At 37.6% G+C, this 20,684-nt stretch overlaps 1 protein-coding gene across 1 annotated transcript; it reads left to right on the plus strand.

Annotated features, from left to right (window-relative positions):
- The first annotated feature begins 6,344 nt into the window (after positions 1-6,344).
- LOC109214654 (transcription factor 25) lies at positions 6,345-15,419 on the plus strand. Its single transcript, XM_019378593.1, has 4 exons — positions 6,345-6,750; positions 10,588-11,147; positions 13,518-14,429; positions 14,594-15,419. The coding sequence occupies exons 1-4, from the start codon at positions 6,565-6,567 to the stop codon at positions 14,838-14,840; spliced, it is 1,905 nt and encodes a 634-aa protein (XP_019234138.1). The 5' UTR covers positions 6,345-6,564; the 3' UTR covers positions 14,841-15,419.
- Positions 15,420-20,684: the final 5,265 nt, after the last annotated feature.

A 20,684-nucleotide genomic window follows, 5' to 3' on the forward strand; every position in this document is an offset into this window, starting at 1 on the left:
AAAGAGAGAGATCCCTGTGACCACCGAGCCTCCTCTATCTAATCCCATGCCCGTTTGCCTCGAATCTGCTGGGTTTGCTCGAATCCTCACTTGAATTTTTCGGCCAAAACCTAATCAAATCTTGGGGATTTTGGACCGTAATATACCTAATCATGTATTTCCTTCGAAAAACACACGATTAGGATTTACGTGTCAAGAATCCGAGGATTCAAACAACAGTGGTTGTCCGGAGTTTCTTAGAATCAGTAAGTTCTTTTCAAATTATTGCTGTCGCTTTTAGTTGTAATCTGTTCTTATTGTCTTAGTTTAGTTTTCGTTTATTTGAAACTAGTTGTGATTTAGTTCATAATTCTGTCTCTGTTGGCTTTAATCTTTTTGTTTAATCCGGGTTTACCAGTTCATGATTTCAATTCGTGATTTTAGTGTTTGTTTATTAGTTATTAGTTCGTTTTTTGTTGATCGTTGGTTATGTTAGTCTAATGTTAGTGTTAACTGAATCATCTAGGTTAGTTAGTATTAATTAGAGTTTAATTTTAGTTTTGCTGATTGGTTATAGCTGATTTAGGTTCATTAGGAGTAACTGGTTAACTTTTAACTCAAGTAAAGGGTTTTGTTTGAGTTAGTAATTTTGGGTTGATCAAGGGTAACTTAGGCATAGAAAAGGGTAGTTTTATTAGGAATAGTAATTTTAAAAGTAGGGAAAGGGTAGTATAGGAATTACAGTGGGTGTAGGACCTTCTAGAATAGACCTTAGTATAGTTTTCAATAAAATAGGTGTTGTTACTTGGATAACAAGTTTAAAAATTAGGGACTGAAAGTTAAAAGGAGAGGGACTAAAGAGAAAAACAAAATCTGAAGAAAGCTTTACATTTTTGCCTATAAAAGGCACACACGTTGCCTTGCTTAGCAAGTTTTAGATCCTCTGAAAATTCCAAAAGTTTTGGGGGAGCTCTAAGTTTCCCCCCAAGAAAACAATTTCTTCCCAATTCCAGATCTGAGGTTCGAAATTCAAAAGGAAAAACCAAAAGCAATAGAAAACTCAAAAAAAAAAAAAAAAATTACTGTTCCATTAAGTTAGGATCTCGACTCTAGCTCAGTTCCTAGTCGTTGAGCTTCAGAGGTCCATTGATTGAATTTCGAGGCAGATTGTTGAGGATTCATAGGTCTACTGATCTAGCTAACAGTTTTCTGGAACTCCTGGTTCAAATTGAAGATCATCTGCATTTATTCGATTGTGTTGGTCGAATTTCTGCTTCCTGTTTGGTTTGGATTCTTCCTAGATTTGCTGTGCTAACTGAGCAATTACTGGATTTTGAAACTTTCCTGAGTGGCTGGTTCTGTTTCTTGAGTTCTGCCTACTACTGTTGCTGATTCTCTGATTTCTACTGTGAATCCTCACTTGTTTACATTCTATTCTCCAGGTACACACTCTCAGACTGTGTTAATGTAATTTCGCCTGTTGAACATGAAATGAAGTTGAAGTTTATTTTCTGCCCTGGAGTTGCAATTTAAAAATCATATTAAGCCTAAGTAGCCTACCTACTATTCGATTGGATATTCATAGTTGTGTTAACTGGACTGCAAATAGTTATATCTCATGCTCATATGAATCTGTTTTCTCGAGTTGAGTAGTAACTGTAGTTAATTCTCTATTATCTGATTCATGTACTTGTTAAGCTCTAATTGTAGTTAATTTCATACCAAATCAATAGAACTGCTCGTGTTAGTTGATCTCTTGTCAGTTGGCTCGTGAATTGGTTTAAAAGCATGTTGATTAAGAGGTATTGGGTATTACAGGTGTGAGCACATTTAAATTTGTTAGTTTAGATGTTAGAAGTTAAATTGGAGTGTTAAAACATTTGTTCATCTTCTAAAATCAGAATAGCTTAGTTGTCCCCTTGAACGACTTAAGTGTCAAATTGGTATTGATCATTAGTAATAAGGCGTGCTTCAATTTAAACCTTGTTGTCGCAATTTGGCTATCACTTTTAATAAGATGTGGGAACTCGTTGGTAGAAAAATAAGTAGGATAAATAAGTAGGCGTAGAAAAAAAAATGATTTTATAATCTGGGATACAGTACAACAATTGCACAAAACCAGTTTAATTACCTTGGGGATTAATTGGACCATTTAGGTGTCCATTCAGACGTCAGTGTGTGCTTCTGCCCAGAATCGACCTCAGAACCATATTCTTCCGCTACAACCGGGCGTGAATAATGTCACTTGGGCCAATTTCTCCAGTAGTAGGCCCCAAAGTGTTGGGTCCTTTATATTTTTGAATAAATTGCAAGGCATGCTTCATTTATTTACTTCATAAGCTACTGGGCTTGAACTGTTTGAGAGTGATTCATAAGACTTTGACATTTTATCAATAATAACTAATTAGGGCATTTCTTTTATTTTTAGAGATAAAAATAAATAGAAATATCGTAGTTGCTTTAGGTTGGCCTTTAAATAAAAGTGAGATGAGCCTCGCCAAACGAAACACATAAATTGCGGGGCCCTCATTAAATGCTTTATTAAAATATTTTAAAAATTCGGGACATGCCATTTAGCGAATTTTCCTGGCTCCCCGCAAAGATAATAATACGCTAGTCACTTTAGGCGCGAAATTTAATAATATTACTTTCCTAAACTCTGGTGCACATTTCATGCAACCCAAATCCAAATCCCAAAACGCTGAATAAGAGGTGTTTAGGATCCGGGTGCATTTCATGTGACGTGATCCAAAAAACACGCTCTTAAACGGCGTTCACTTTCGTAAAAACAAAATAAACTAAAAGTGGTAAATAATCTTAAAATTGCACTATAGGTTTAAATATGTATAAAAACCAGATTTTAGCCATTTATGATAATTTAAGCGACCGTGCTAGAACCACGGGATCCGGGAGTGCTTAACACCTTCCCCCGGGTCAACAGAATTCCTTACACAGAATTTCTGGTTCGCAGACTCCAATTGGAAAGTCGAAATTTTCCTCGATTTGGGATTTAAATTAAATCGGTGACTTGGGACACCAAAAGCCAATCCTATCCCAAGTGGCGACTCTAAAAAATAAATAAATAATCTCATTTCGAATAATGTCACTTTAAATGGAAAAACTCCCTTATACATTCTCCTTCGGGGTGGGTGTGTAAAAAAGGAGGTGTGACAGTGGGTGTAAATAAAAAATTTGGATGATTAAGTCATCATAAAATAATTTGAAAGGTTTATTAATAAAGATTTGAACAATTTAAATACAAGAAAATTAATTTTAAAGCCTTAATAAATTATGAAAAATTATAGAAAATACTTATATGACTCTTGTAAATTGGTGATGATGTAAAATAATATTTTGAAAGTATATATGATATTTAAAAAATATGAGGGCAAAATTGGGTATCAACACTCGTTTTAAATTGGGTCATATGCGACTTTGGGCGGCTTTTTTCCTTCAACAATTCTAACCGGTTCTAAGCTACTTGTCCCTACTTCTAAACATCATTATAACCTTTCAAACAATGTACAATACATGTCTGCATACCCAAATTGATTTATCCATAATCGTAGTTTGTGTTAGCTTACAAATAATACGCTTAACGATTAATATGATTTATCCATAATCGTAGTTTGTGTTAGCTTACAAATAATACGCTTAACGATTAATACCTTCTAACGAGGCCTAAAACATTTTGAAAATTTTCCGGTGTGTTATAATTAAAGAGTCAGCTCGAGCTTGATTCAGCTCGACTCATCTTAACAAGATATTTTAGCTAGATTGTTTGAGCTCGATTTGGCTCGACTCAAGTTCCTCTTTTTGCGTAGCCTTCCATAGAATAAGATCCAATCTCATGACTCATTTCCAGTTATCTATCATTTCTCCTAACCCCCAATGAATTGTTTGATTTAAGGTATTTGATGAAATAATTATGGTGTTGAATTTGGTATTGCCTTATTATTTTGAATCATGTAAGACTAATATACGTATTGCTTTCTACAATAACCAAATATCTAACAAGAAGTAATCTTTGTGGGAGAAGTTGTAGGAAATGAGGGCTTGGAGGAGTTGTGGGAACGCGAATATTACGTGGAACTCGATAGCAAATTGCATTCGGAAAGCGGCTAGAGAGGTATTAGGAGTCTCAAATGGTTAACGTAGTGGACATAGAGGAGACTGGTGGTAGAATGGACAAGTCCAAAGAAAAGTGAAAGCCAAGAAAATGGCGTATTTTAAAGTTATTAGAGACCAAAGACGAGGAGGAGAGGGGTATGAATAGGGAAGGGTATAAGAAGGTAAGAAAGAGGCAAAGCTAGACGTTATGGAGGCTAAGACTGCAACATTTGGACGTTTGTATGAAGAATTTAGGGCTAAGAGAGGAAGGCCCGTGACCTAGATCAAGTGAAGTGCATCAAAGACGAGGATGATAAGTTTTTTGTGGATGACGCACATATTAGACGAATATGACAGACGTACTTTCATGCACTCTTGAATGAAGAGGGGAATTGGAAAATTGTGCCGGGGGACTTGGAGCATTCCTAGAGTAGTCGTGATTTTGAGTATTGCAGGCGTATCAAAGTTCAAGAGGTTGTGGGTCCTATGCGCAAAAGGAGCAAGGGTAGAGCGATCGGACCAGATGCGATCCCTGTAGAATTTTGAAAGAACACAGATAGAGCAGGCTTGTAGTGGCTTACTAGGTTGTTTAATGTCATTTTAAGACGACGAAGATGCCTGAAAAATGAAGGTGGAGTGCGATGGTTATGGTATACAAGAATAAGGGTGATATCCAAAATTGCAACAACTATAGGGGTATCAAGCTGCCAAATCACATTATAAAAATTTGAGAGAGGATGGTGAGGAGAAATGTATCTATTTCGTGAACCAATTCACATTCATGCCGATGTGTACGATTACTGAAGTCATTCACCTTATTGGGAGACTCGTGGAGCAATATAGGGACAGAACGAGGAATTTGTATATGGTGTTCATTAACATAGAGAAAGCTTATGATAATGTCCCAAGGGAGGTTCTTTGGAGAATTATGGAGGCTAGAAGGGTGCCTGTAGCATATACTAAAGTGATTTAGGACATGTATGATGGCGATATTACCCAGGTTAGAACGATGGAAGGAGACTCGAAACAATTTTTAGTCATGGTGGGATTGCATCAAGGATCCATGCTTAACTCGTTTTTATTTACCTTGGCAACGAATGTTCTGACATGGCACGTTCAAGGGGATGTTCGATGGTGCATATTACATTGCGGATGATATAATACTGATTGATGAGACGTGAAGCTGGATGTTTGGAGACAGGCCCTAGAGGCAAAAGGTTTCAAGTTGAGCAGGACTAAAAGACAGTACTTGGAATGCAATCAAGAAGGTGACTCCTGAAAAGGACGTGGATATGAGGCTAGATTCACATGTCATCTCCAAGAAAGAGAGTTTCAAGTACCTCGGATCTATTATCCAAGGTTATAGAGAAATTGAAGATGATGTCACACATCGGATCGGAGTCGATGGATGAAATGGAAGCTAGTTTGCGGAGTTTTGTATGATAAGAAGGTGACACCATAACTTAAAGGTAAGGTTTATAGAGTGGTGGTTAGACCGACTATGTTATATGGACCAGAGTGTTGACCTGTCAAGAACACCCATGTCTGTAGATGAAAGTTACACAAATGAAGATGTTGAGATGGATGTGTGGGCATACCAGGAGAGACAAGATTAGGAATGGCGACATTCGAAACAATGTGGGAGTGGACCCTATGGAAGACAAGATGCATGAAGCTAGGCTGAGATGGTATGTTCATGTGAAGAGGAGGGGTATAGATGCCCCGGTATGGAGGTGTGAGAGATTGACTATGGTGAGGCTAAAGAGAGATAAACGTAGGCCTAAGAAGTATTAGGGAGAGGTGATTAGGCATGACATAATGTTATTCCAGATTAGCGAGGATATATCCCTTGATAGGTGGTGCGGAGGTTGAGAATTAGAGTAGAAGGTTAGCAGTTAGGCATGCGCATCTCCTTTTCATGCCGATAACATTAATATTAATCTCGTATCTTCTTATCTTCCTATCCCAGGTTTCTTTTGTTGTATGTTATTTCTGTCACTTTGTTACACTATCACCTTATCCCTTTATATGGCTGTTATTACTACTTGTTGTGTCTCCCTCTTTTAAAATTTTCTTTGAGTTGGAGCTCTATCGGAAACAACCACTCTACCTTCACAAAGATCGGGGTAAGGTCTGCGAACATTCTACCCACCCGAATCCTTCTTTGTGGCATTATTTGTTGTTATTGTTGTTGCATTACTAATCCCTCTATTATACTTCGGTAACTTGTTTTCGACCAAACGACCTCAAGTGAAAAAAAAAAAAAAAAGGCATAGCCGACTTGCATCAATTCTTTTACGCATGGCAGTTGGCACTAGCATATAAACCTTGAATTAGCTTTAAGGCCCCGAATTGTTGCGCAGCTAAAGCACAGAACCAGAAAGAAGTAAACGAACGAAGAAATAAAGATTGGGCGGCTGTAAAGAGCCAATTGAATTTGGGGAAACCTCTTGGCTCTTACAATCCCGTGAAAGAATGTCGGTTCGTTTGATGAAAAAAATCTTGAAAGAAAAGGAACAACCAGCTGAGCCTCAACAACTCATTAACAACAACGAAGAAGAAGAACCTGAATCTGAATCTGAATCGCCTCCTCATTCTTCCGCTACCTTTCGTAATCCATTCGATCTCCTTGACGACGAAGACGATGCTGGTGACGATCAGGTTTTGTGTTTATTACTATTGTTAAAAAAAGCTTTTTATTTAATATTAGTTGTTATATGAATTATATTGTTGATTTATTTCATAGAATTTGTTCCAGTTAGTATCACAGAAAATAAAGCTGAAAGTGCCAAGAATAAGTGTGCCAATGAAGAAAACCCTAATAAATGCGATTAAGCCAGTAAGTAAATTATAGACACTATTAAGAGCTGAATTTGAGTCTTAAGTATATACGCTAAAGTAAGAGCTGTCATCGAATTGCGTTAGTGGCTGATTAAGATTCCAATTCAATTCAAGTAGCACCTAAAGGTATGGCCGCCTAGCGGTCAATGAGGTGGGCGAAAACCTTAGAGACCAGGGTTTCTTCTTAGCACAGACAAAAAAGGCTAAGCGATTTCTTCCCATCAGTCTAAACCTTGATAGGAGAGTTATCTGCTGTTATGGTGAGAGGTATCAGATACCTTATGGAACGGTCAAGGTGCGTGTGAACCCCAACGTAATCTATAAAAAAATAAATTGAATATGTTAGAATCGGGTATACCCTTGAAAGGTCTGTTTGGCAATTCTATTTGCTATATACACATTATTTTATAGAATTGCTTTAAGTGACTATTGTGTTTTTTCCTTACCTCGTTTTTGTGGCCACATGAATCACAGAACACAAAGTTGAAAGTGCTAAGAATAAGCGTGCGATTGAACAGAACCCAACCCTAGATTTATGGTTAAGTATGGTTGTAAGTAAATTATAGACCACTTCAAATTTCGGTTTCGAGATATCAATGAGACTAGGATGGAAACAAATGGATGTGATCAAATTGGGCGTGAATAGATTCCTATAAATCTGTGTCTTGAAATGGTAGTAAAGGGCCATCGGTGAAAGGAATCGAGATGCTTAAGATTGCGGCTTAAGTAAGGAATATGAAAATGCAAGAATACAGTATAACCTATAAAAGTTGCTTGACAATTCTAATTGGTACTTATTACTTAATTGTTTTAGATATATAGGTTTCCTACTCAAGCACTTACCTAAAAAGGTTTCCTATTCAAGCAAGAAAGATGAATATATAAGAACAGGGTATAACCTGAAGATGCTGCTGACACAGTTTGTATACTAGTTTCAGAAAAAATAAGGCATTTTGAATTTGATTTGATCAGCTTTCCATTTTGATAGTTAATATAGTTGCTTCCAACTATTGCCTTCATCCTACTTCCACTTTTGTGTCCACATATATCACAGAAAACATAGCTGGAAGTGCCAAAATTTAGTGTGACTGCAGATGCTAATTTAAAATGTAAGGTAAACCCCACCCTAATTTTAGGGTCAATTAAGCCGGTAGGATTATTATGGAAAGAATAGGGCATAATCTAACCTGACGGGGAATCATTGCAGCCCAGTTGGTTGGCTATTAAGCAGTTTTTGCAAATAGCGGGAATGATGTAGAAAGCTTTAAAAGAACTTCTTATTCCACTTGTATATTTGGTGAGAGAATACCATGATGTGTTGACTGTCAAGCTTGATGAAGAAGTGTGGATGACTTGAGTTGAGTAGTATGCACTACTCATAAATATATTTTCCCACCAACTTGATGTTTATTGATGAAATCTCTATTGATCCCTAGGGCCACCTCCTAAAACACGTGTTTGGAAAGAAATCCTTGATCCATTTTTTTTTTTGAATTATAAGCCTCTCATGTTCAAAATTGGCTTCCGTGCTCTTTCGTCCTTCTCTAATGTTCCCTTATCATCAAACCGAGTTACTTCTCTGTCCTGTCAGTTTCTCCTTCCACACTGTTGTTGATTAGTATTTATATTAGTTTCTGCTAGATTGACGGAGTTTAGTAATTTCAAGTTGCTTAGCATAGTTATTAGTGTTTGTTCCAAGTCGGTCTGGAAAATGAGTTAGTCTAAAGAGTATTCTTTTGATAAGCATGGGTATTGAAACTGATAGACACCAAACTAATGCTGTATGGGTTTTACGATTTACACCATAAGTACTGAAATAACCCATATAGCTTTCTAAGTCATGCACATCATTTTGATTACGCCAAGAATATGAATTAACAAGCAACTATTCTTAAGCTATCCACAACTATGCCACTTTCTGGACGTCTATGCAGACTCTGCCGCGCCTCCATAATGATAAACATCAAATGTAGATTGACATATCACTCCATCCAGATAAGTATAGAAACATACACTATGCCTATTTGGTTACCTCGCAATGCAGAAAAAAGTGACACTAAAAAATTTCCATGGTTTCTACTTTTCACACATAAAATATCGGTTACCAAGGCTCAAAATAGAATAATTTTCTTGCCCAAAAGTACCTTTTCATATGCCACAATCCTTCTAGAGAGTAGAAGTTCTTTCGTCTTCTGATGAGATTCATTAGAAATGCTCATCCTATTACACAATGTAAGCAAGGAGTGTGATTTTATTGCGAAGCTACCATATTCCTTTTTCGCCAAATAAGGGCCTTTAATTCTTGTCCCAAAGCTTCAAACCCATGTCACATGGGGAAAAGGTGGCTAATATCCAGTGAGTAAAGGTTTGATTGAAGATTGCGATATGGTATATGGACAATCAATAACAAGAGATCCATCAGTGAGACTGGAAAGCAGAGAAAGAAAGTCATATGAGTCCAAATCAGCGTACCAATGGAATGTCACTCTATTTTAACTTGCATGAATATTCCATGATTTTAGTAAGAGAAGGTAGAGTTCTTAAAAATATAAAAGGTAGATCAAATGATGCACCTATTTGCTTAAATCCCATTGTATTCAAGAAGTCACGGATTTGATAGGAATTGTAGATTGAAGAATTGACAAATTGGAAATGTGGTGCAGATAAACTATAATGAAATGTCCCCAAGGCTTTGGTCTAATGGTAAGAGCGCATCGCATAATGTGTATGTCACGGGTTCGAACCCGTTGCAAACCAAAACCTTGTATTTAAGTGAAGAAGGATAGAGGGGTGGCCGCAATTTCCTCCGAGTTTTGAACTATGACCCCTTGGTGCTCGAGGAGCTAGCTTTTCGGAACATAATTCTGTAGATTGCTATGCTTGGGATCCCCGAATAACCAAATTAATACTCGCCATTTCACAAGAAATAGTCCGTTTGAACGTATGTCCATTGTCTGCGACATTTTGTTCTTTTGTTGCTCGCTTTGTGATATGTGTAACTGCTTCTACTTTTGGTTTGGCTTGGAGTGCATAAATCGAGTAGGAAGGGATGTGTCGTCGTAAGTTGGTCTTATATTATGTAGGAGATAACAGCAAAAAGATGTTTGAAGGAGTTGTAAAGCCAACACGGAAAATCAAGAGTTCGCTCTAATTTTACTTATAAATTTTGGGTAAAGAAAACATTCCTTTTTATATAGATAGTTGGATTGATTGTATGAAAGTTTAATGCTAAATTATTGTAACTTTTTGGCATCAACTTGGTGCATATTGAATGAAATGGTTATCTGATTTATTAAAAAAAGAATGTTTGATTTTTCCTACTTGTTAGTCAAATCTCCTCACTCGACATGCTTTGAGAAACTCACATTGCTCCTTGACGATTAAGTTGGTATAGAAATCAGATGCCTCTTCGTGTGCAGTTGATTATGCATTCGATTTCTTTTCTTTTTTGTTTCTTTTCTTTGATAAGTAACCGTGTCTCTATTTCTTAATCTTCTGATTTGTTGGAAAAAACACTTATGATTGCGAGAATATATGCTACTAGCTTTTCTCTTTTCTTTGTTGGTTTGGGGGGGGGGGGGGCATAGGGTGTGACCGTTGCTTCATTGTTGATTTTACTTGACAGTAGCCATGCCAAATGATGGATTATTGCTGCAGGAAAACAAGGCAGATAACGATGATGGATCCTCAATCCATAATAGCGATGAGAAGCAGGCCTTCACCACGAAAGCCACTCCTGAAGCTTTTGTGTTGTCAGATAGCAAATTAAAGAAAAAGAAAAAGAAGAAAAACAAGGAGAAGTCACAACCAAGAGCTGAGGATAATGAGAACTCTTGGAACGAGTCATTAGAACAGTTATCAATCAAAGATGATTCTTCTCATCTTGAGCATGTTGCTCACGATCCTGGAAAATCTAATACGACAAATTTAAATGGCAGATTAAAAGTGGTCAAGCAGTATACATCTTCCGTCTTACAAGTAGACCCGAAATTTCTTAATGCAGAAAATGAACTAAAAAGGATATTTGGTTCTAGAGTGGTGAACTCGTTTGAAAAAAGTCATCAAACTGGAAGTTCTAGACAACCAAGAGGCGGAAGACGTGGGAACCAAAACCACCGGAAGACTATTATTGTTTCTCCTTTAGAACATTGGCCGAGGTGGGATGGATCACTATCGATGGAGCTTGTGGAAACCAGAGATGGGATCTGTTATTTTAGGTAAATGTCATTACTTTTCTTGATAGTATTGACATGTCAAGATTAATATGCTTTTGCTAGTACTACAGGGGCATGAATGCACTATTCAGTTTAATCTGCTAGATAAAACACAACAAAACATTTAGACCACGTTTTATATAGATAAGGAACAAAGTATAAGTTTTCACCATTAACAATGTGTTCTTTTTTGTAATTTGTCATTGGATGATTCGGAAACATATGAAGTAGTCTTTGTTTAGCAAATTCTATGAAATATGTTTACCTTTTGGTCAAGATTAAAATAATAATTAGTATAAGAAATTGCTCGAAGTGAGTATTAAAATTGACTTGCTGCATGTGTTCCTTATAACTTCGTTTTGGTTAATATTTAGTATTTTATCCTAAAAAAAATTGGATGAAACTCTTTTTAGGTAAGAAGATAGACAAAATAAAAAGCAAAGCAGAAAGAAAAAAAAAAGGAAGTTGTATATTATTGCACCACAAAACAACAACTACACTTCAATCCGAAACAAGGTGGGGTCGGCTACATTGCGCCGCAAAAGTTCTATAAAAATAATTTGCATAACGAAATAGCTAGTTTATATGGATTTCCTAAACAATAATTGTGGGTAAGAAATCGACATGGCATGATCTAAATTTACTTTAATTATTGAATTTGAATTCTCAAACTCATGAATGTGTGTATGTGTGTATGTATATATATTATGTATGTATGTATGTATGTATGTATGTATGTTGACACAAATATCATTATTTAATGGCAGAATACATAGACAGCCCCTTAAACTAGTCCATATTTTTCATCTGGACACTTTAACTAGGACAATAACCTATTGGACACCTTAACTCTATTTAAAATGTGCCAATTAAACACAAGCTGAACATTCTATGAACAAACAAGAGCGCGTGCATTACATGCATTTAAAGTGGAAAATGCAACCAATAAAAAAATGACGTGTCAATACATCCCCACTTTTCTCTCTATCTCCCGGTCTGTTCCCTACTCTCTCTAAGATAAGACACATCAATGTTCATCCCCTCTAGTTCTTCTGAACCTTTACCCTTTTCATGTTTTTATCTCAAAAAACCATTAGCCATATGGGAGGAGGGCCGTCAGATGTTGGCTAGGACAAAGAGCTAAAGAAAAGTAGAAGAAGATTTTGGCCGGAAAAATCTATCACGCTGGCAAACACTTTTTTCCGAATAGAGAAGTTTAGATTATTAAAATACAGTTCCCAGAGATTTGATTACTTATCCATCATCGATGTCTTTCTTAACAACTGCTTCAGCTATTTCTCTGTTTGCATTGATTGTGGCTTGCAGGAAAACGGATCTTGCGGGATAGATTAATATTGGGTTCCGGCCAAAAACCTTTTCTCATTTATCATCTATTTTACCACTTCGCTTTCCTTTAGTTTTTCAGATTTTAGCAGTCACAAAGACTTGATTTGTTTTGGAACGTTAAATTTTTCATCCATTCACGACCTAACTTTGGGTGTGAAACACGCGCTATGACATGTAAGCAGTGAGTGTCTAATAGGTACACTTCCAACAGAGTTTAGGTGTTCAATAGGTCAATGTCTCATTTGAAGTGCCTAAATGAAAATATGGACTAGTTTAGGGGAATTTCTTTGCATTTACGTGCTGTCTTTCTGAGTTTCTCCAAGTCTGATTTCGTGTTTCTTAGTATATGCTAGCAGGACGGTTTTGACTACCATGGTAACTTAGTAGCTGACCTCCATTCAGCATGGAATGTTAAATTATTGCTTTAGGTTTTTTATGTGCTAGTAGTCAGTGACATATTGAAATACAAAAAAATGGTTCTGATTTATGGATGTAGGTAAGATATTACCTAATTGTAAAGATCCATCTGTCGGTGTTATACCACTTAATCTGAATGAGTACTACTTTGAGCTAGATGCAAATCTTCTATTTATCTGATTGTCCTTGAATAAGATTTTCACGTTTTAAAAAATAATATCCTGCCAACAGATTGCTGAGCGGCTTAAACTCATGCAGAACTCTGGGCTACATAGAATATTTGTCAATTTTTGAACGGGTAGAAAAAATCCCAACAACCAAAAGGAGAGCCCTATATATGAGAGGACAGCTGCAATAAAAGGGCTTCAGCATCTTGGTTCCTTTGCTTTATGTTTAATTACATTTTAGGTTATCCCTTTTTTGGGGGGTAATTGTCAACTTACTTTGATCATTGAAGATAAGATTTTGTTGAAGATGAGTTGAAACTTTAACCTTATATTTTTATTTCTTTTGATGATAATGCTTCTTGTCTTTGAGGATGGATGCACATCTAACAGCAGTTTGTTTTATCACTTTAAAGTGTAAACTAATTGGGTTCATGTCGCGTAGGTATGTACATACATCATCCTACAGCCAAGCCCAGGAAGCATTTGAAAGTGCCAAGGCAGTTCATGATTTTAACGGTATCGTGAATATTCTATTGCATCATCCATATCATGTTGAGTCACTCATTACATTAGCTGAATATTATAAATTCAGTGGTGAACATCAAATGTCGGCTGATTGTACTGCAAGATGTCTGTATGCATTGGAATGTGCGTGGCATCCAATGTTCACTCCTTTGATTGGCAACTGTCATCTTAAGTATAGTTGCGAAACCAACAAGCCGTTGTTCTCCGTGCTTTTCTCCCACATGAAAAACATGGATAGACGCGGCTGCCATCGGTCTGCTCTTGAGCTTTGCAAATTATTGCTTCTACTAGATTCAGACGATCCAATGGGAGTCTTGTTCTGCATTGACTACTATTCTTTAAGAGCGGAGGAGTATACATGGCTTGAACAGTTCTCTGAGCAATATAAGAGTGATAATTCTTTGTGGTTATTTCCAAATTACTCCTATTCTCTTGCCGTGTGCCGTTACTATGTTGAAAATGAGGAACATGCTAAAGATATAAAGACAGAAAATTTAAAAGCTTCTGCAACAGATCTCATGAAGCAGGCATTGATGTTACATCCTTCAGTTTTGAAAAAGTTAGTGTTGAAGGTACCCTTGAAGGATAAAGCCTGGACTAGCATAATCAAGCACAAGTTCTTTAGCTCTGATCAAACAGGAACACCTTCCTTGGATCACTTGATCAATATATATGTTGAAAGGAGTTACCTTATATGGAGGCTTCCTGATCTCCAGAAGTTTCTTAGGGATTCTGCACTTTCAGTAATTGAGACACTGCAGAATGACGGAAATGATGCCGGAGACTGGATATGTGTGCGAAAAGAAGCTTTTTCATCTGAGAAAAATGAGTGAGTGCTGCGTTTCGCCCTGTTCCTCTCATCAACAGAAAAGAAAATGGTGTTGCTTATTTTTAGGCATATTGTACTATTATCTTCGGTTACTACTCATTTCCTATGTACACCATTCACTTTATGCATGTGTGTTTTAAAACTTAGCTGTCTACTTTGACCAGGTATTCTCACTTGCTGGTATCAGATTTCTCCGATTCAGTTCCGACTTTGCCTCCTGATAACTTGCAAAATTTCATGGTTGACCCGAGGAGAGAGGTGCCAAATGATGCACAACCTGCAAACAACCGTGTCCAAGATCTGTCCGATCGAAATGCAATTGCTGTCTTGCTCGAGTCTATGTTACCATGGATTAATTACGGTTCTGGCCATGACCAGCTTGATCATGATGAGCAGGCTAATGATGGATAGGTTTCTTTTAGTGAGGTATTACTTTCTTCCAAATTGGTATCTGGCATTGCTTTGTAAGGATAGATATCTTTCAATTCTAACTTCTGTAATGATATAAAGTTACTTTGTCCTTGTTACACCAAAGAGTAATTTAGGTGCAAGTTCTGTATATAGTTGAATTCCCTCCCTTCCCCTAGTTGTCCGATGCTTCGAGTATTTTAAAGGAAGAACTTGAGTATTGCTTGAGCTCTATAATGAACATGAAAGGTTTTGGTGTTAAAAGGGAAATCTCCAGCTTTGGTTCTTAAAAGATCTGTGTGCAAATATGCTAGATATGGAATGAGGAGTCCACTTAAAGAAGCAGCAAAGCATTTAAAAGGAGGTGAAAATGGAATATCGACAGGTTTGGAGGTTTCTAACTGGGCAATGGTATAGTGTCGCAGAGTTTATGCTAATGTTCTGAAATTGTGTTAAATTCAGCAGCTACTTACTAATGCATATTTATATATTTGTTGTCTTATTTCAGTTTCGCTCTTGATATTGTATCTGGAACTTAACGTTAGGAAACTTATAATCATTTTTAGATAATATAAGTGAAAATTATTTATGAATTTTGAAGTTATAAGGTTACAGGCAGCAGGCGGATGGCAAACGGGGCATGCTGATTTATCTTTTCGGTCAGATTTAATGGGTTATTGAGCTAAATTTGTATTTTGAGTAAACTCTAGCTATTTTAAATGACAAACATAAAAAAATCATCAAGCATTCTTAAGTAGAGAGGTTTCTCTCTCATGCTCTCAGCCTGCGTTAGCTAACGTATGTTGGTTGCGGTTGCCATGGGGAGAGGCCGAGGTCGCGGACGAGGAAGGCCAAAGAAATAACCTATTATTGCTTTCGGCAGCTCAGTAAGTTCTAGTTCTCAACCTAGGAAGTCAATTCCACCTCAATCAAAAGAAATGATACCACCAGAGCAACAAATGACAGAGATGATTACGAGTGAGGAAGGATCATCTTCAATTGCAACTGGAGGGAGCAGGAAATTGAACCTTAGTGCAGCGGTGATAACAATAGGGTAAACTGATAATGCTGTTGTAGCTAGATCTGGGGAGAAAGCCAATGGAATAATAGCCATGGCTAATCCTAATCAGAGTATTGATGACAATGACTTAGCAAAGGAAGGGGAAAATGCAAAGGAGCTGAACACACATAGAAATGAGCCCACAGATCCTAAAACTGGTACCAAGAATCCTAAGGAGCAGACTAATATTATAGATAGAATTGAGGGGCCACTGTAGCAAACATTGCTACTGAAAAACTCCAGGAACAGACTAATCCAGCGGTACTCCCCACACATAACAGAAAAGGGCCAAAAGCCTTGGTGAATTTGTTTCAGCAGAATCGAGCAGCTGCGTATGGCATGACACTTCGATACATACCTCAAATTGTTGATGGGCAACCAGTAGTGCAACTTGAACTTCAAGATGTGGTGGAAGAAGAGGAGAAATGGAGTGCGGCGACGATTGCGTATATAATTGGGGATAATCCTGGTTATAATGCAATAAGGAGATATATTACACAACACTGGCTAGATATTGCTGAGCCAGACTTGTTCTTACATGACGAGGTTTATTATGTGATTAAGTTCCAATCGTTGGTGGATATGCACAAAGTGTTCTATGATGGACCACACACCATCAACAATAGATCAATAATTCTAAAGCCATGGACACCTGACTTTGATTTAAGCCAGGAACTCCTAGCTGAGATCCCTCTATGGGTTATATTCCCTATACTACCTATGAGTTGCTGGGGTAGTGAATCACTAAGCAAGATCTCCAGTGCAATTGGAAAATCTTTATTTGCAGATGAATGCGCTACCAAGCAAACAAGAATTTCCTATGCAAGGATGTTAATAAAAGTTAATGTAACAAACACCCTGTCTACAGAGATAGTTGTTATGGACCTTAGAGGCAGAAAATTCTAAAAACAATTGGTGTATGAGTGGAAGCCTAACTATTGTGACAAGTGCCAGATGATTGGGCACACATGCCTTGCTCAACAAGGTCCTAGAATGCAACAGAATGAGCAGCCAAAATGAAGAAGAGAGCCAAAGAAAGTCACATTTGAATGGAGATATAAAGGGTCAGTGGTGGTAGAAAATACCAACAAGGTGAACCAGCCATAAACTACTACAGCACAACAACAAGAGTAGGTTAGCTTATCAGTGGAGACACAGGAAGCTAATTTGCCACTAGAAAGATTCATGAGGCTATTGGACATGAGGCTACAAGAATAAGATCGGCAAGTAAAGGCAAAGGGGTGGAAAGCCTAGTGATAAACTTGAAATTTTTTCCTTTATTATCACCTCCTGTAAACAGGAATAGCCTCCATAAAGGTTCTATGAGTACCAATGTGAGCTCCTCTCTACCTCATGATAGAGGTGGGGGCACTCACAAGACTCTATGACTTGGCTAATCTGGAATGTCAGGAGCATCAATAAGTGGTACAAGCAGAAAGAGCTGAAGAACTATTTATAATCCAAAAACATAAAACTTGTTGGTATCATTGAAACTAGAGTTAAGGAACATAATATGAAGTAAGTGTGCTCCCACATTATCCCTGACTGGGAAGTTTTGCACAATTACACCTGTGCAACTAATGGGGAAATTTGGCTAATATGGGATCCCAGCTATTATAAAGTTACTCCAATTAGAGCAAAAGCACAAGTTGTTTATTGTCTAGTCAATGAGATCATAGGAGATCAGGAGTGTCTATTTACAGTGGTCTATAGATACAACACTATTGAGCAGAGGAAACAATTGTGAGATAACCTGATTGAGATTGGACAGGGGATCAACAAACCATGGATCCTTGGGGGAGATTTCAATCTTGTATTACAGCTTCAAGACAAGGTGAATGGAAATCCAGTAAGCCTTGTTGAGGTTCAAGACTTCACAAAGTGTGTTCAAGACTTAGATATCAATGAATTGGCATGGGAAGGGGCATACTACACTTGGTCTAACAAACAAGTTGGAATGGATAGAATCTGGAGCAGAACTGATAAATTGTTTGGCAACTATGAATGGATGATGCAATGGGGACACATCACTACTGTTTATGATGTCCCTTTCACTTCTGATCATGCTCCTATGAGCTTGAATCTCACAGTAGACCAAGGTAACAGGAGAATACCTTTTAAGTTTTTCAATATGTGGGCTGAACATGAAGCCTTCCTAAGTATTGTTTAGCAAGTTTGGAATCAAAGAGTGTACATGTGGAAAATGCAGGACATCTAGGTGAAATTGAAGAAACTCAGACTGTTGCTCAGGAAACTTAATACTGAGGAGTTTAAATTCATCAGACAGAAGATTGCTGCAACCAGGAATGAGCTTTTCATAGTTCAAAAGAACATTAATTCTAGTTGTACTGATGAGCTGACTGAGAGGGAGAAGAATCTTATCCAAAGCCTAGAAAAATGGGATATGCTAGAAGAATGAGCCCTAAGACAAAAAGCTAGAGCTAAATGGATAAAATTAGGTGACTCTAATACAAGGTATTTTTACAACTGTGTTAAAGGAAAGGACTCATAGGAAATAGATCCAAGAACTTCATTCACTTGCAGGTTGCAGACTAGCTGAACTTGAAGCTATAAAAGTGGAGATTGTTGATTTCTATAAATCACTGATGGGGACTGCTGCTCATTCACTACCTGCAATAGACAAGCTGGTGATGCAAAAGGACCAAGACTTTCACAACAACAGAGAATAGATCTTTGTATGGATGTAACTGAGGAAGAGATTTATGAAAGATTATGCTCCATTGGAGAAGATAAAGCACCAGAAGTAGATGGCTACAATGCATGTTTTTTCAAGAAGGCATGGCTAAAGAGAAAGTCATAGAAGTTGTGTTAGATTTCTTTGCTATAAGCAGGATGTACAGAGCTATCAACTACACTACCATCACATTAGTACCCAAGAGTGCCAAGCCTAAAACTGTAAAGGAGTTTCGACCAATTGCCTGTTGCACTGTACTTTACAAGCTCATCTCTATGATTCTGGCAGCTCGACTACAAGATGTCATTACCACTATTATCAATGAAGCTCAGGCTGGATTCATTCTAGGGAGAAGAATTGTAGACAATATAATCCTAGCTCATGAACTAGTGAAGGCCTACTTTAGAAAACACATCTCACCTCGATGCATGATCAAGATAGACCTTCAGAAAGCTTATGATCTGTGGAATGTCCGTATATAAGACAAGTCATGGAAGAGATAGGGTTCCCTCAGTTATTTATGTCACGCCCCAAACTTGACGAGGCGTGACCGGCAGCCAGTGCCATACTCGGCACGAGCGTACCACTTTGTAACTGTAAACTCTGGAGGGGTAACCCTCAACTTAGGCCGATGAAGCCATATTCTGAATCATATGAAAATATTGTCTCTCTCATCTGAGGGGTAAACATACCCAAAAGCATATATATATATAACTGTGCAGGCTGACGAGGCCGCCATGAACATCTACTGATATACAAACTATACATGACTTGTCTACAAGCCTCTAGAGATGACTGTATCATGGTCGGGACAGGGCCTCGACCTACCCATCAACCTGTATAAGAAAATGGACTCCAAGGTCTAAACTTGGTAACTTCAGGGAAGTGAAGCTTACCACTAATCTGATGTTTGGCTCTGTCTACTGGGAAGGTCTATCCAGCTGTCTATCAGGACCTGTAGGCATGAAATGCGGCGTCCACGGCAAAAGGGACGTCAGTACGAAATAATGTACCGAGTATGTAAGGCAACAGAATAACTGAAAGCTGAAACTGAACTGATAATATAATAACTGAAAGTAATTGGGAGTCAAAGATAATCTGAAGTTGTGCTTACGTGCTGATACTGACTCAACTCTCTCAATATAGTAAGTAAAATAGTTGTCCGGCCCTATAAGGTTCGGTATATGTAATTGTTCTGCCGTAGTAGGCTCGCTCATAGGCGCTCGACCATACTAGGCTCTGTATCTCGGCCATTCTGGGCTCGCTCATACGCGCTCGGCCACATTAGGCTTGGTATATAACTTACCATCTGATCAGAGGTTTCCCAATATGGGTCCGCCCACCGATTATAGCTCGGTGGTGGTGAAAATACTGTAATACTGTATATATAGACTGTCTACTCTCTTGACTAAAAGAAGACAATACTTAACTGAATAGAAAGTCCCAATAAGGGAGAATACTGTAACTTATGAGACTAGGATAATGTGAATAAATTTATAAATACGAACTTCTCTTTATGTCTCGTTATCAAACACATGTCGTTATGAGATCATGCCAAAATGAAGGAAAGGTTTAGCCTTAACATACCTTATCACAATCTGTCCAATAACCACGTTAAACTCGTCTCTTTGCACCTTAATATACAACAATGATAACAATACTATGATCAAGTTATGGAAGGTTCAACTATCGCACAACGAACGACAAGCTATTTTATAATAAAACGGGCAACATCTCCCCTATAATCTTTACTCCCAATTCGACATAACACCACCACCAACAATAACAACAACAAGAACACAACAATAAAAACATGTATACATCATTTCCCAATCTTATATCCATCACAAAATACCACAAAATAGCCCATACACCCAATTAGTTCATACACAAAATGACAACCCTAGTAGTGTTAAACAACCCGAAAAAGCAATGACGAACGACCAGCCAACCACCCTGGCATTATGTGGTGTTTCTCCACACCCTTTCTCCTCCCAAACTCCATAAAAACAGTAGCAAAAGAGACAACCCAACAGCAACACGAAACATCCCACAAAATAGTCCTACTAGTTCAGCAACTCAAAATTGATTT

This window comes from Nicotiana attenuata, unplaced genomic scaffold, assembly GCF_001879085.1.
Source record: "Nicotiana attenuata strain UT unplaced genomic scaffold, NIATTr2, whole genome shotgun sequence".
NCBI lineage: Eukaryota > Viridiplantae > Streptophyta > Magnoliopsida > Solanales > Solanaceae > Nicotiana > Nicotiana attenuata.

Bases quoted from the DNA above. Each gene is read 5' to 3' on its own strand.
- LOC109214654 (XM_019378593.1), top strand. From the start codon at position 6,565: ATGTCGGTTCGTTTGATGAAAAAAATCTTGAAAGAAAAGGAACAACCA. The intron at 6,751-10,587 runs GTTTTGTGTTTA...TTATTGCTGCAG, and splicing joins ACGATGCTGGTGACGATCAG to GAAAACAAGGCAGATAACGA. The intron at 11,148-13,517 runs GTAAATGTCATT...CATGTCGCGTAG, and splicing joins GATGGGATCTGTTATTTTAG to GTATGTACATACATCATCCT.